At 44.9% G+C, this 15027-nt stretch overlaps 1 protein-coding gene across 1 annotated transcript; it reads right to left on the minus strand.

Moving 5' to 3' along the window:
- Positions 1–720: 720 nt before the first annotated feature.
- Positions 721–6353, minus strand: VMA21 (vacuolar ATPase assembly factor VMA21). Its single transcript, XM_047097754.1, has 3 exons — positions 6209–6353; positions 1557–1666; positions 721–966 (listed from the first exon to the last, which is right to left on the minus strand). The coding sequence occupies exons 1-3, from the start codon at positions 6259–6261 to the stop codon at positions 824–826; spliced, it is 306 nt and encodes a 101-aa protein (XP_046953710.1). The 5' UTR covers positions 6262–6353; the 3' UTR covers positions 721–823.
- Between the last annotated feature and the right edge of the window lie 8674 nt (positions 6354–15027).

Consider the following 15027-nt stretch of genomic DNA (forward strand, 5'->3'; position numbering starts at 1 on the left):
CCTAACTACGTGAAAATAAATACACTTAAACATAAATTCGTACCATATACATTATTAAAAAGTAGGAGAAACTAATTGAAAGGGAGTTTACACAAAACTTGTAATTAAAGCATAGCTTCATTGTTGAACGACACAGCAAAGCAGATCATTAAAAAGTTAGTCTGAAAGCACAGGCTAGCCGGCAAAGGCTGAGTACCCGTAGCTACCTTTGCTTTGCTGCCTAGATCATCAGAAAGCCAGTCCTTTTCCATGAATGGATGTGATTCAGCCTAGTTTCCCCCGTGAAATAATGTAATGAAAGATTCCTATTGACTACAGATTACGCTTTACACAAAATTTCTCACTGACATTCAGATTAAGTCCAAAATCCACAATTCAAGCAATTCTGCATAGGAATTTACAACCTAAAATCCGATGACACAGACTTTCACGATAGTCAGGGAAAGGGTTCCAGTGAAGAACAGTGTGTACATCTTAATGTATCCAGAGGAGTGAAACTTAAAACCAACCAAAAGACAAAATGCTATAAAATATTTTTGGTAGTGAGATAATCAAATTCTTCCCAGAATGTGTCATTAAGTTAACATACTTACTTGTGACCAACTTAACTTTTTCAAATTCTCATTTGCAGATGAGAGGTTCATACAGTTAAAACTGATGATACAAATCATTGTATTAGAAGGATCAAAATTTACACTAGTCAAATGTGACTCCTTCAGATTGATTTTTAACATGTTCTCAACTTTATTGAAATCATCAATATCCCAGACGCATTTACCATTTTTAAAAATCAATTTAATGCTATCAAAAGGTGATGTTCAATTTAATCCTGTTTGCCTTCACGCCACTGTCGTGAGCCTTCATTCCAGGCCACATAAACAAAGAGGGCCAACACCACGTGGACGGCGACCACCGCAACAATAGCAGCATAAAAATAGCTGTCCCTATTGGACATCCCAAAGGCGCCTATCAAGAGAAAAAAAGTTTCCATTTTATTCCAAAATTTATCAAAGTGCAAAAAACAAAGCATACTAGTTTTTATTAGGTATATATTTATTTAGCTAGTCAGGCAATTAAGAAGTAATACCTTGGGTGGTGATAAATCATGTATTCATTTAAAGATTTGAAAACCTTCTATACACAAAGACATTATTCTAAATGAAAACTGTAATTATCACTTCACTTAAGGACTTCAACATAAAAAGGGGGACTTTATTTTCTCTTCCTACTAACGTCTGCCACCAAACGACATTTCCCCAAATTCCTCCTCCCATGTCAGCCAACTCTTGCTCTCAGAGGTATAGTAAAAGAAAGGACCTGCAAGCTATTTCACAGAAAACCATCCACAAATACACTGTCAAGCTAAAATAACTGATGAAAAAGTTAATTTCATGAAGGAAGATTTATTTGACAACATGATTTTTGAAAAGCAATACAGGAACAGATGGAAGAAGCAAATGAAGAGTACCTAGCTTACAGATATAAGGAGATCACAAAAACACAGAGTCTTAAATATACTAAGGAGGAAAAGGTCTTGTTTTATCATCTAGGATTACCTTCAAAAACATAAGATTTAGTCGTGAAATACAACCCAATAGGTACAGTGATCATTAAAGCTGTGAAGAACAGGAGCGTCTTCAGGGTAGATGCTAATGAACTTTCATTTCTGGAACAAAGTAAACAAAGAGAAAATCAGAACCTGCTAGGCTATTTCCAACTGTTCTTGTGTCCATAAACTCTATAAATACCCATAGAGAAGACACTGGAAACCCTGCCCCTGCCTTGGAAACAGTGGGCAGAGGAAGAAGAGTCGACTCAGGGACTCAAAACTGGAAGATCCTAGAGACCCAGAGACCATTCAAGAGACTGCCATTGAGATCCAGTGTGAGAGGAAGCATCAAAGTATGAAAGTGGTTTGTAGTCTTCAAAATGCTATAAAGTGTACCCTAATTACCAAATTTATAATGGAGGTAAAAGGAAAAGATACAAAGAAAACAACTAATGAATGTCCACAACTAATGAATGTTCATTCACAAAGCATCCTATGGAGGGCTAGCTGGATACAGTACAAACAAGTTATGAGCATCTCCAAAGAAAAAGCAGCCTATAACAATCTGGATGTGGTTAAAGGAAACTTACTTTAATTGCTTTGTTATTAAATAGCTACAGTACAACTTAGTTAGTCTTCATGTAACATGGATGCATTACAAATTTAATGTCAAAACACCTTCTATTCAGTGAATTCTGTCTGTCCACGGCTATTTTTAAATCAAGGAAATATTCCAATGGAAAAAGTTTTGTTCCAGAGTATAATAAAACTATTCTGAAGAATGCAATCAAGCTTTGCAAATTACATAAAGAAAAACAAATCTGATAATCTGCTACTTAAAAACATTAATATAAGGATTAACATAAAAGCACAAACAAAACCGGATAACATAAAAATATCCATAATAAGAAAATGGTTTCACAAATGAGGTGTATCAATATATGGACACATTAAAAAGAATTCTGACTGGGGCGCCTGGGTGACTCAGTCAGCTGAACGTCTGACATCGGCTCAGGCCATGATCTCACAGTCCATGGGTTCAAGTCCTGCTTCGCAGTCTGTGCTGACAGCTCAGAGCCTGGTGCCTACTTTGGATTCTGCATCTCCCTCTCTCTCTGCCCTTCTCCCGCTCATGCTCTCTCTCTCTCTCAAAAATAAACAAACATTAAAAAAGTAAAAATAAAAAAATAAAAAGAATCCTGACCATTTCTCAGAAAGTATTCGTGTGACAAATGAACAAGGCAAACTACACTGTATCATGTATATCTGGGGTCTGCAAAACAAGGCATGAGGGCCCAATGCCTATTTCTATAAATAAAGTTTAGCAGGAACACAGACACACCCACTTTATGTATCATCTAAGATGGCTTTGGGGGCACCTGGGTGGCTCAGTCAGTTAAGCATCCGACTTCAGCTCAGGTCATGACCACAAGGTTCGTGAGTTCGAGCCCCGTGTCATGTGCTGACAGCTAGGAGCCTGGTGCCTGCTTCGGATTCTGTGTCTCCCTCTCTTTCTGCCCCCTCCCCCACTTGCACTCGCTCACTCTCTCTTTCAGAAATAAATAAAAACATTTTAAAAAATAAGATGGCTTTGGAGCTACAAAGGACAAGCTGAGTAGTGGTGCTAGACTATATGGCCTTCAAAAACCTAATATTTACCATCTGGCCCTTTACAGAAAAACTTCACGAACCCCTGACACATGCTATTCCGGTTATGTTAAAAACGTGTTTACATAAAAAAGGACTCCAGATCAACATACAAAACTACTTATTTTCCCATTTTAAAAAATGTTCCTTAATGTTATCTCATGGACTTTTCAATAAATAAGTAGATATATGCCAGCATTTGTCCTATACATTGTTACAAGTGAGCAACACTACTGAAAGCTGTAGTAAGTTTCCAGCAACCCTAGACACATTTGTACCTCATACATACTACCACCTGTATTGTAAAAGCAGTAAACCCTATAACTTTAATCATTTAGCTTAAGGTCTTTTTTGTCCCTTAAACCTAACCACCCTCAGACCATCTTAACACACTTCACACTTTATGCTTATACTCAACATTTGGACTTAATTCTCTTTCTGGTAATCCTCAGGGGCTCTGGTTTTTATCTGTATCTTTAGGAAGGAGACGGCCCAGTCTTCAAGGTCCCCCCCCCCCACAAAAAAACAGCCTCTCCTCCAAGTATCTTTCCTGATTACTCCAGCTGGAATAATTCATGGCTTTGGAACCCAATCACAGTTAGGTCCTACCTGTTATTACAGCACTTAATGTGCCAGCCTGTTTCCTATATAGTCCTGCACATTTCTTTGGTGCCCTAGAAAATCCAGCCAAAGGGGTTCCTCTAACTGTGTAAATTATTAGCTAGGAGGTTTCTTTCATCTCAGAAAGGAAAGGAACATCTCAAGTTTCTGGTCTACAAACTTTTTTGACTATTAATCCTTCTTAAGTTTTAAGCACAGACCCCATAAAGGCATACTGATTTTTTAAACAGATTTGTCTACAAAAATATTATCAATACATTCCTTAAAATACAAAACATATGCAAAAATAGATACTAAAAAAGTATAAGGCTAAAAATAAATTAATGTAGAAGTTCTAATATTTTCTTTCCATATTTCAATGGATCATCTTTTAACACATCCTACTACGGTGATTACTGAGGTATACCATTGTCATCTAATATACTTATGCTCCCTTAAACTGTTTCCCAGTAGTAAACTTTTACAAAAATTTATTGTGTAATCTTCATGAAGAATATGAGTAGTTCTTCAGTAGTTCTACAAAACTTCAATGTCAGTATCTGACCCCTTCTTTTATGAACCGCAACAAAAAAACATGACCTTCTTGGTTGTTTCTATGGTGAGTTAAAGCATGGGTTTTAGGTATGCAAAGCTAAGATAGCTAACCTGATAAAGAAACAAAGACTGAGAATCTAGAGAAAGGGAGTGTAACTGGTTTGGTTCTTGAGATTATGTCTCTTGAATGTGTAATATCTGACCTGGCTTTCAGAAAACATTATTACTGAAAAGATGATAGAATACCATATAAAAATGTGTTAAGGCAAACAAAATCATTTACAATCCCACCACTCAAACATAATCTTTTCTTTTCTACATGTTAATCTCTAGCCCCACACACTCAACGTCAAGCTTGCCACAGAAGGGAACGTGGTAAGCTGTACCTCCTTAGTACTTGCTGCAGAAGTTCATATGAAGTGGGTAAACTCTAGGTGGTTTTAAAAGTATGGGAGCAGTAAGTTCATCCTGAGTTATTTCTTTGAGGCCCACTTGAATTCTGGACTTTCCCAGTCTTCATTTCTAACAAGTCTCAGTTAACACCCAATAAGAGATACGTAGAAGAAACCAATTGAGTGACATCAGTTGCTTTGTTTCAGAATAATTCACGTGCTACACATAAGCTGGCTTGTGCTGGCAGAACTGCCAGGTGCAGTGGGGGTGTGGCTGGAAGCCAAAGTGAAAATGTCCTATAAACAATAGAGGAAGTTTGCTAGTTTTCAAAAGTTTGTGTGCTTAACTTTATATATACTCTGTCCTATATTTGTGAGGTCATAACCCAGAATAAAAGTCAAATTTTTGGAGCTTAAAGTAAAAAGTGAAAAAGGGTTTACTATGTTCCCTTCCGTGGCAAGCCAAGACTTCCACTGCAAGTAGATTACACTGAAAATTCAATTAGGAAACACTAGAATCAGTCTAGGAGGGCTAAACCGTATTCTTAGGGTACTTGACAAAAATATCTGTTGGTATCCTCACTAGTAAACAACAACAACAACAACAATAAACATTTAGAGTGACATCGTAAGAGACTGAAAAATGTCACAGGGTTCCAAAGATCACAGGCTTTGGAGTCAGTGCGATTGAACAAATGTCAGATTTAACACTTACTAATTTAGTGTGGCCGGTGTGATCTTGGGCAAGTGACTTACCCTGAGTCAACTTCATCTTCTTTAACGAAACAAAAAAAAAAAAAAGGCAAACCAAGCACTTTCTTAATTTTGCTAACGTATGTAATCAAAAGCATAAGCTAAGCCTGGCACACAGTATGTCATCATCAAATGGTAGCCAACTTCCTCTCCATCCTCTTACCTACCGAGGTATCAATGGTTAGGTTAGTCGGCCAGAACTACCATTCTACTCAGCCACCAACCCCCATCCTACTAACTCCCCCAAGTAAAGCAATCTCAAACCAGGGACAGCCCCTACTCCCCTCCCTTCGTTCATTCATACAGCAAACATTTAAGCCCCGACGATGCAGGCCCCGTAGGGGACACGGAGATGAAGAAGGCCGGGTTCCTGTCCTCAGGGAGCTCACCCTGCAGTGGGGAGAGATTGCAGAGAGCAAGATGGCAAAACAAGACGACAGCGAGAGGAAGTGCTAGAACAGAGGCATGAACCGAAGGCCCACCGACCTCTCCCCTATGACCCCGGGTCCCTGCTCCCGTGCGTGTAGATGCTGCAGGCCCCAACCTGCGTCCCTTCTCCCCCACCCCGCACCCCTCCCCAAGGGTCCACACCTCACGCCCACCGCAGGCCAGCCCGCTCGGCTCGAGCCTTCCCTCACACCCCACTCCAGGCCAGGGCCAGGTCGCCTTGCGGTCAGGGCCCCTGCCCGGCCTGGGCCCTGCTCCGGACTACCTGAAGTCGGGAGGCTGCAGCGCGTTCAGCGACGCTTTATCAAGGCGCTCCATGAGGCAGCCGAGCCCGCAAGCAGGTGCTCAGAGGCGGGCTGGGCTCAGCGACCTCGCTGGGTCTGCGCGACTGAAGGCCGACAGAGGCGTGCCACGCCGGAAGTGCCGGCGAGTGCCGGGCTGCGGGACGCATTGCGCAAGTGCGGCGCGCCCCGGTGACGTTGAGCTGCGCCGGCGCGGGCGCGGGCGCAGGTGCTCACGTGACTTACCGGCCGGGGCCCCGAGGCGCGCGCCCTGCCAGGAGCTGTCTGCGCTCCAGGAGCAGGCCTGGCGAGTAGCCCAGCCACTCCACGTTGAGCCGGGACTTGCCTCGCAGCATGATCCTCCGGGGTGGGCGGCGCTGCCGCCGCCCCCTGAGCGCGTGTGAGCACCTCTGGTAGCTCTCAAGACCCCTGCCGCCGAGCTGCGGTTGCGAGGCTACTGGAGAAGACGAGTCGCAAAGAAGGACGACCAGGCAGAGGACTGTGGTGCTAGGCAACCAAGCAGTTTCCGAAGACAACACAAAAAAGCAATGCACGTTATTCCCCAGCCCTTGTGAAACGCCTCATTGTTACCAACAGTGAAAGTCCAGCCGTGGGAAAGTGGGAGGAGTTAGTTTGACACTCACCCGAGTCCGGGAGCTAGTCAATGTCAGAGTTGAAAGAGCCCTTACTGAGAGTGACTGTTCAGGCCTGACGCCACCGGTGACCCCAACTTCCACTTCAAGTTAAAAACATTTTGCAGCTGCTCAGAAAGCCGCCAATGAGACAACAGGGACTCAAATAGTAAGGGACAGATGGCCCTCCGGGGCCCGCGCAACCCGAGAGAGGTATAAACGAAAACAGTGCTGTAAGCCTAGGGTCAGGCTTGACAAAATAACGCTGCCACTGGCTGCTAATAAGAGGACAACCCTTACATGGTCAACTCCTGGAAAGGGCCGCTGACCACACATCTATTTTCTGCACCACATGGATACAAAGACCACATCTGAAATCGTGACTAAAACAGCAGCTTAGAGCAGTGTTAAGCGCTGTGGACTAGCCAACACGAAGCCTGGATTTGAGCTCAAACTTAATCCCTGTCTGGGCCTCATCTAGACTCAGGGTGACAAGAATCACCTAATACCAGAACTAGGGCAGAATGACAATCTAACTGTGGGGTTGTCAAACTGTGGCCAGCCCACCAAATACATACAGCCTGCCTGCCACCTGTTTTCCTATAGCTCGTGAGTTAAAAATGGGTTTTCCATTTTAAATGGTTGAAAAAATCGGAAGAAGAGTAATACTGTGCCACACATGAAAATTATATCAAATTTAGATTTCAGTGTCCATAAATAAAATTCCATTGGAACTCAGCCATGCTCATTAACTTGTGTCATCTACAGCTGCTTTCGCACTACAGTGGCAGTGTTGTATAGTTGTGACAGCGACTGTATAGTTCACAAAGCATAAAATGTTTACTAGCTGGCCCTTTACAGGAAAAGTTGGCCACCCCTGCTCTAGCTAATCACCCGGTAACGAGGTCCTTGAAACCCTAGGGATCCATAAATGCGGTAATGAGGTTTCTGAAAATAATTTTCAATATTTTTTAAAAACCTAATAAATTTAATGTATTTACCTGCTATAAGGAATCAACAGCTACTTAGAGCATGACCTTTCTTTGATTTTAGACACTAATTATATCATATTGGTGAGGTAATCCCGCTTATCTCATTAGAAAATAAATGATAACTAAAATAAAATAAGCCATAATATACTTGGGCGACTAAATCTTTTAAAACATATAGAACAGACAAACGAGGAGGGAACTTTGTGACTTTGTGTATCTCAAATGCCTAGAATAATGGCCTGGTATATTGTAGATGCTCAATAAAGATTAGGAACCACTGATATAGTAGAGTTAGCTTGCTGGGGCTACCTTAGCGAAGTACTGCAAATTGAATTGTTACCAGTGGGAGCGTCTGCATTGTGTGAATGAATGGAAGCCTCTATTCTTGGATCCCCCACGGAACATTTACATGAGGACCTGCACTCAAATAAAGACAGCCAGAGGAAAGTAACAAGCACAAAGCAGTTTATTAAGGACAGTGCACTCTCCAGGTGGCAGAGCAGACAGGCCCAGAGGTGGCAGCTGCACCGGGGTTTGGGGTGTCTTTTCTTTTTATGTTTGCATAGGTTCCGGATGGGTCACAGCTAGGGGGGTCTCCCAGTGAGGGTCCATCCGATCAAGTGAGAAACTCCTCCTACCAGCTGGGAGGGGGAGTTTTCTGGCCCCACAAGGTTCTGGCCAGAAGAGTCCAGGGCCACCTTCCCTCAGGGGGAGGAGTTGAAAAAACAATGTAAATCTATTATAATGGAGCTGTAGGTTACCCTGAGGCCAAGGTTGAAGAGGAGAGCTCAGGTTCTGCACCTGTGGCTCTCAGTCTGTCAGTCTGGGGGTGTTGGAAGCCATAAGGCCAGGATGCTAACAGCCACAAAGTCAGGACATTGTGCCCCCAAGCTTCGTACGTGTCACCTATTTAACACCACCTTTGCCTCCGGCTCATGTCTAACTTACTCTACCAGAATGGCTTAAACAAAAGAGATTATCACACAGTTCTGGAGGCTAGAAGTCTGGGATAAGGTGTCAGCAGTTGATTGCTTCTGAGGATGATGAGGGAGAATCTGTTACAAGCCTCTCACCTAGTTTCTGATAGTTTGTGGGCAATCTTTGGTGATTCTTGATTTGTAGATGCGTCCCCCAGATTTCTGCATTTGTCTTTACGTGGCATTCTCCATGTGCCTGTATCTGTGTCAAAATATCTTATTTTTATAAAGATTCCAGTCATGTTGGAGTAGGGGCCTACCATACTCCAGCATGACCTCAACTTAACTAATCACATCTGCCACCCAATTTCTAAATAAGGTCCCATTCTGAGATACTGGGGGTTAGGAGTTCAACATAGGAATTGGGTGTGGGCAGGGGAGAGGCAATTCATCCCATACGAGTAGTCTAAACTCTTGTACAGAGGAGGAACCTGTGTTCTGGAGAGGGAAGGGACTTGTCAGAAGTCACACATGTATATCTAGAGGGCCTAGCTCGAGTCCTGTCTCCAGACAAGCACTTTTACACTCTTCCATTAGCAGCCTCTGTGGCAGTTGTGTGACAACTCAGACAAGAATCATTCATAAAGGAAATTTGATATGGGACAAAATGCCAACTGAATCTCATATATTAGTGTTTGTTGGGTTTTTTTGTAAACTACAGCTGTCATACCTCTTTTTGTTGGTGACTTCACATTTTACTGTGAGCTCACTGAGGTGAAGATAGAACTTTTAGAATAAACTCAAGTCATAAGAGAAAAAAAATTAGACAGCACTCTGGTCCCTCAACAAAGTCCTGCAACCTCCTACCTGCAGCAGCTGCTAGAGAACTAGAGGTCAGTGGAGCCCAAACATTGGTTGCCGTGGGAATGAAATGGCGTGTCAGGGGGCATGGTCACGATGGAGGCAACCCTAAGGGGTGCCTCTCTTATTCCCTAAGAATCAGAAAATGATTATCTTAAAGGGCAAGAGCGCCAGTCTGGCCCTTTCATTTCAGTTGAGAAAACAGAGCTAAAGATGGGTAGTGACTTGCCCCAAACTCATTAGATTAGTGACAGGATTGGAGAATTTATAATTCCTCTCAGTCTAGTGTTTTGTCTCTCACACATGTTGTTTTAAACCTCTGTACTGTAAACCCAGTGACATGGAAATTGTACAGAAAGTTGAGTTTGGTAATACCCCTCAATTTTCTTTGCTGACTCACACAGCACCCCACCCCCTGTCCTGAAGTTCCCCTTTGGGTAGCTGGTGGTGGGGTTAAATGGGAATGGCCATACTTGAAACACCAAATGGCACTTTCTGAAGCCAATCCTTGCACAGCGTGGCATTTTAAAATCTAAGCCATGAGGAAAATAGAAATAAGCTCCACCATACAATCAATAAAAGTCATTGAGAGAGGGAGAGAAAGAAAGAGAGACAGAAAGGGAGGGAGAGAGAGAGAGAGAAACTCTGGTTTCTGTATAATGTGGGGTGCGATGGGTTTGGATTTTTTTTTTCTGATACAAATTGGTAAAATATGCCCCCTGGTGAAAAAACTTAGTTCCACTTCTAGAAAAAATAAATAAGCAGTTTTAGCTGGGGGTTATTTTAGTAAAAACCTCTTCTGTCAGGAACCCCTAGGCAATGAAATGCAAGTTTTTGTTGTTTATTTGCTGATGTCTCTTGTAAGAGTAAATTAACTAATTTATTTAACAAACACTTATTTTTTTCATGTTTATTTATTTAGAGAGGGAGAGTGAGCACACACGCAATAGGCAGCGAGCAGGGGGAGGGGCAGAGAGCGAGAGCGAGCGCGAGCGAGAGCGAATTCCAAGCAGGCTCCTCGCTGTTAGCCTGGAGCTCAGTCTCATGGACCTTGGGATCATGACCTGAGCCGAAATCAAGAGTCAGACGTTCAACCCACTGAGCCACCCAGGTGCCCCAACAAACACTTATTGATGAAATGCAAGTTTTAGTTAAGGATGAGAATTTTTGTTTGAATCCAGCCTCTTTCATTTATCTCATCTCCATTGACCTCTGGCCACCACCACGACTGGAAAGAGTGTGCCCAATGCTTCAGTTTACAGTTCTATTCACAATCTCTATAGTTTATATATCATCTCCATTCCATAGGTGGAAAAACTGAGGCTGAGGAAAATTTTGAAGTTGGGTGAAGGCCTCACAGCACCCCTTGTCTCCTGACACTCAATCATTTTCCTAAAATTTACATCAGGCTGCCTCTCCCAACTGTGTCTGCTGAAGAACTAAGGTGGGATCTTAAATCCAGTAAAGGGACTTGCCAATGGAGTCAGGGAATATTTGGGGCCATGGATGAGGACTCTCCTTGCCCACCTGGCCTCTCAGGATCTGAAGCCCAGGAGCTGACAACTGTAGTGCACTAAATGGAGCCGGAGGGACCTTCTTTCTGGCCAAGGGAAAAAGCAGGCACTGGGGTACGGTGAAACAGACCCCACCTGCCAAGGGTCGTGCAAGGTCTGACTAGGGTCTTGTGTCCCCTGGCACATCGCGGGGTTTGTTACCAAGAGAGGAACGGAGGCCCAGGAAGAGCGGCAGAGCACCAGTTGCCAGCGCCAAGGTGAAGGATCCTGGCCGAAGTGCTTTCCACATAGGCCTGCCACCACAAGAGTACACCGAGGGCTAGGTTTGGAGGTGGTGCTTGTGACCCGTTGGTTGAACAAAGAGGTCAGTGCCCATTGCAGACAAAGTGAGGCCGGGGCTCGCCCAGACCTTAAAGTGCAGAAACACTGCACAGGGCCAGCTTGCAGGCCGGCCAGGGGCCTAGACCTCGGGGGGTCTGGGGCTCTGGAGCCCCAAGCGGGCTGCGCCAGGCGGGCAGCGCATCTCGCCTCCAGTTTACTGGGCTCTCATTGGTTCGAAGCCTCCTCCCCCACTGCGCAGGAGCAGCTCCACGGTCCCACTAGTCGGGGGCGGGGCTTGGGGCGGGGAAGGAAGCCCCGCCCATCTGCCCCCACAAGCTATGGTGGGAGCCTGAGGCCCGAGGGGTGTTGGCGCTCTGCCAGCAAGCGGAGTCTCTGGGTTGAAATCTGGGTCTCCAAGGTCTTTCTTTCCCCGAGGCTGGCAGTCCCAGCCGAGCTGCACTCTTAATATCCGTTGAATAAAATTAATACATAATTGATGAATGAGTGAGTGAGCCAGAGAAATGCCAGGGAAAACCTAAAGTTCTAGCAGGTTCACAAAGCGAAAGAGCAGTTTTTGTTTGGGGTTATTTTTGTTTTTGGTTTCCTGTTCTCCGCCTTTTGTTTTACTGAGGTATAATTGACATATAATATTATGTTAGTTTCAGGTGTACAACGTACAAGAAGCAAGACTCAAAGGAGAAAGAAAGCTTGCCTGCCGGCCAGCCATAACCAAAGCCTTCCTGGTGGAGCAGTCCCAGGCTGCTACTCCCAAACCTGTCCTGGGAAGAAGACACCAACGGCCTGCCAGGAAAGTGTGCAGTGAGGGGGTGCGCTAGCGCTCCCTCATGTGACTGTGCTTGAGTGTGGGCGCCGGGTGTATGTGAGTTCGTGTGTTGCTGCGAATATAGTTTCCTCCCAGCCCAGGAAACCTCTCCACGAAGGTGTAAAAGAAAGCAAACAACTTTATTGTTGAAGAAGCATGAAACCAGAATGTGTTGCACATCACAGGCAACCCTCTGCAGGGACTGCAAAGACAAAAGCCTCATATAGCTAAGTGGATACAAGCCATTATATCTGGTAGTTTGAATAATTTGCAGTCAAGTAAAAGCCAAAGGTAGGCTCATCTCTTCCCAGGAAACTGGGAGACGGGGCATTCTTTTCCTTGATGTTGACATTACAAGGGTTTGCCTCCCAGGCCCTGGATGGAACTTTCTTGGGTTGTGGCGCAGGCAAGAGACTTAGCCATTAAAAAAATTTCGCATACATTTGAAAAGGACAGAGAAAGAGAGTCTGAAAGAAAAGACAAGGAGAGAGTCTCTTCCCTTATTTTTCTACAGGGAGAATTTAGCCTCTTATTTTTAATTTGCATTTGCCCTTATACTATCTAATTGCTAAAGGCCAAGAAATGTGTGTGTGTGTCCACCTGTATACATGCATGTGCACCCCCTCACACACGTGTGAATGCCTGCTGCCAAGACAAAGCCCTTTGCTGGCTCCTTTGGCTCCCAGGTCAGACCCTGCCCTACATGGCTCCACCATACCCATCTCTCCAGTGTGTTCTCCCCTCTCCCTATTGCCCTCATCATACTCTCCAAAGTCCTCCTTCCCCTCCCCCCAACCTCACACACAAAAACCCCGGATGACTTTGTAGAGCATCTAAAACATGCTGGTTATGAAGCGGCTCCTGTGGTGTCCCCACCTGAAGTGCCTTTGCCCCAATTTCTGCCAATTCCCAAGTGCCATTCCTCCTCTCAATATCTCCTAGGGCATTTCAGGCCTAAATGATAGTTTATGATTTCTTCTATTTCCTGTGAATGTACTTAGGGCTTCCAGTGTTCTCCACTAGACCTGAAAGGGTGGGCCTATCCCGGCCGACTCCATCTTGTTCTGTGTCCTTCACCTTGACCACACCTCCTCCCCTTGAGTAACCCCCCCCATCACCTGCCTAACAGGACTCGGACCCTTCCCTAGCCAATCGGCTGAGGCCACAGCCATTACCTCACCAACTGCCCCTAGGCCCCAATAAAACCTTTGTCCTTTCGAAACTCGCTCTCTCTCCCTGGGATCTCACCGCTGCCTCGGTGCAGGTAGGGGATTGAGCTCCAGCTAGCTCGAATAAAGGCTCTTTTGCTTTTGCATCGGACTCGGCTCCCTGGCGGTATTTGGGGATCACGAATTCTGGGCATAACAGACCATAGAGGGGGAGAGGAGGACATGGCTGATGGCTTTTCATGTCTGTATTACCACAGGACAGGGCCTTGAACATGTGCCCTCATTCAGCTGCACTGAGAATCCTGCTAGGGCCATTTCTCTGGCTTCCCCCCTCCCACCTCTTTCTGTTTCTCTGCTCCCTAAACTCTGTTGTGAGGATATTAATCCAGAAGAATAAGGATTTAAAAGATCTGTTCCCAAAGTGATTCCCCTAAGAGTCCTTGGAGTATAGAGCGACCAACTGCACTTAAAATGCCCAAGGGCCAAGCTCAGTGCCTTCCAACTTTGCCTCCCACCCTCTAGGCTCTGAGACCCCAGAGCCTAGAGTAGATCTAGGTTTTCTTGTAAGCAACTATGTCCAACACCCCCCTGTGGTGAACAAGCTGATACTTCAGGCTTGAGGAAGCCAGAGTGGGTGAGAGAGGAGCCAGCTTCTTGGAGAGACCCTCCAGGCAGGCCTGTCCATGGGCCTTTGTGAACCAAGAAGGCCAAAGTTTGCACCACAAAATAGCTGCTCTTTTGGAGATCTTGATTTGGAGAAGTTGTGCACTCAGTTCTCTGCTTCCAGGTCAGGCTGAGATCTGACTGCAAGAGAATAGTAGCTAAAAGATTTCTCCCTAGAAAGTTCTGTACCAAGAAAGCAGTCTGGAAGCTGCCTGCCACCCACTTTACATCGGGAGCATCACTTTAACATCAGTGCCTCATGCTTTTTCTGGACACATGGCACTGGCATCTGCCTTTCCACATGTCTCAGGGCCTGGCCAAGACAACCACCGTTCACTACATCTTTTCTCAAAAAGGCCCGTAAGCCCCATTATACAAGGTGGAGCAAATGTTGCCCATTTGGGAGTTTGTGTGGCAGTGGAGCTCACAGCATCACAAAAGGATCACAAAAATACTTCCTAGAATTGCAAACTGTCAAGTGGTTATCCAGCCTCTATTTCCTGGCTCGAAAACAAGAAGACAACCGACTTGCTTTTCCCACCTGTGTAAGTAGCCTGCCAGTGGCAGAGGTCAGCCTAACTATCCGCTCTGCTCTGTGGATGCTGCCCTCTATTAACCTTGCCGACACTTGTTAGTGACCACATTTTACTGCTGGAACACATTTATCCATCAATAACACTCTCAAATCTCTATGCAGGTGATGCCAGATCTTCTCTGTACTATCCTGGGTGGAGTTTTAGAGCCGAATGTGTGTCCCCACATTGGTCACGGTGGCATCTCACCTATGTATCCACAAGGCAGACACAGGGCCACCGAAAAAACAGCTGGGTTACCACTGGAAAGAACTGGACTCAGAGCCAAAGCCTGGACTTGAATAGGGTTCTTCCACCACTTCCTAGCTGTGGGACCAC

This window comes from Lynx rufus, unplaced genomic scaffold (assembly GCF_022079265.1).
Source record: "Lynx rufus isolate CCGP_SWC_20201006 ecotype Redwood Valley unplaced genomic scaffold, mLynRuf1.p SCAF_40, whole genome shotgun sequence".
NCBI classification, from domain to species: Eukaryota; Metazoa; Chordata; class Mammalia; order Carnivora; family Felidae; genus Lynx; species Lynx rufus.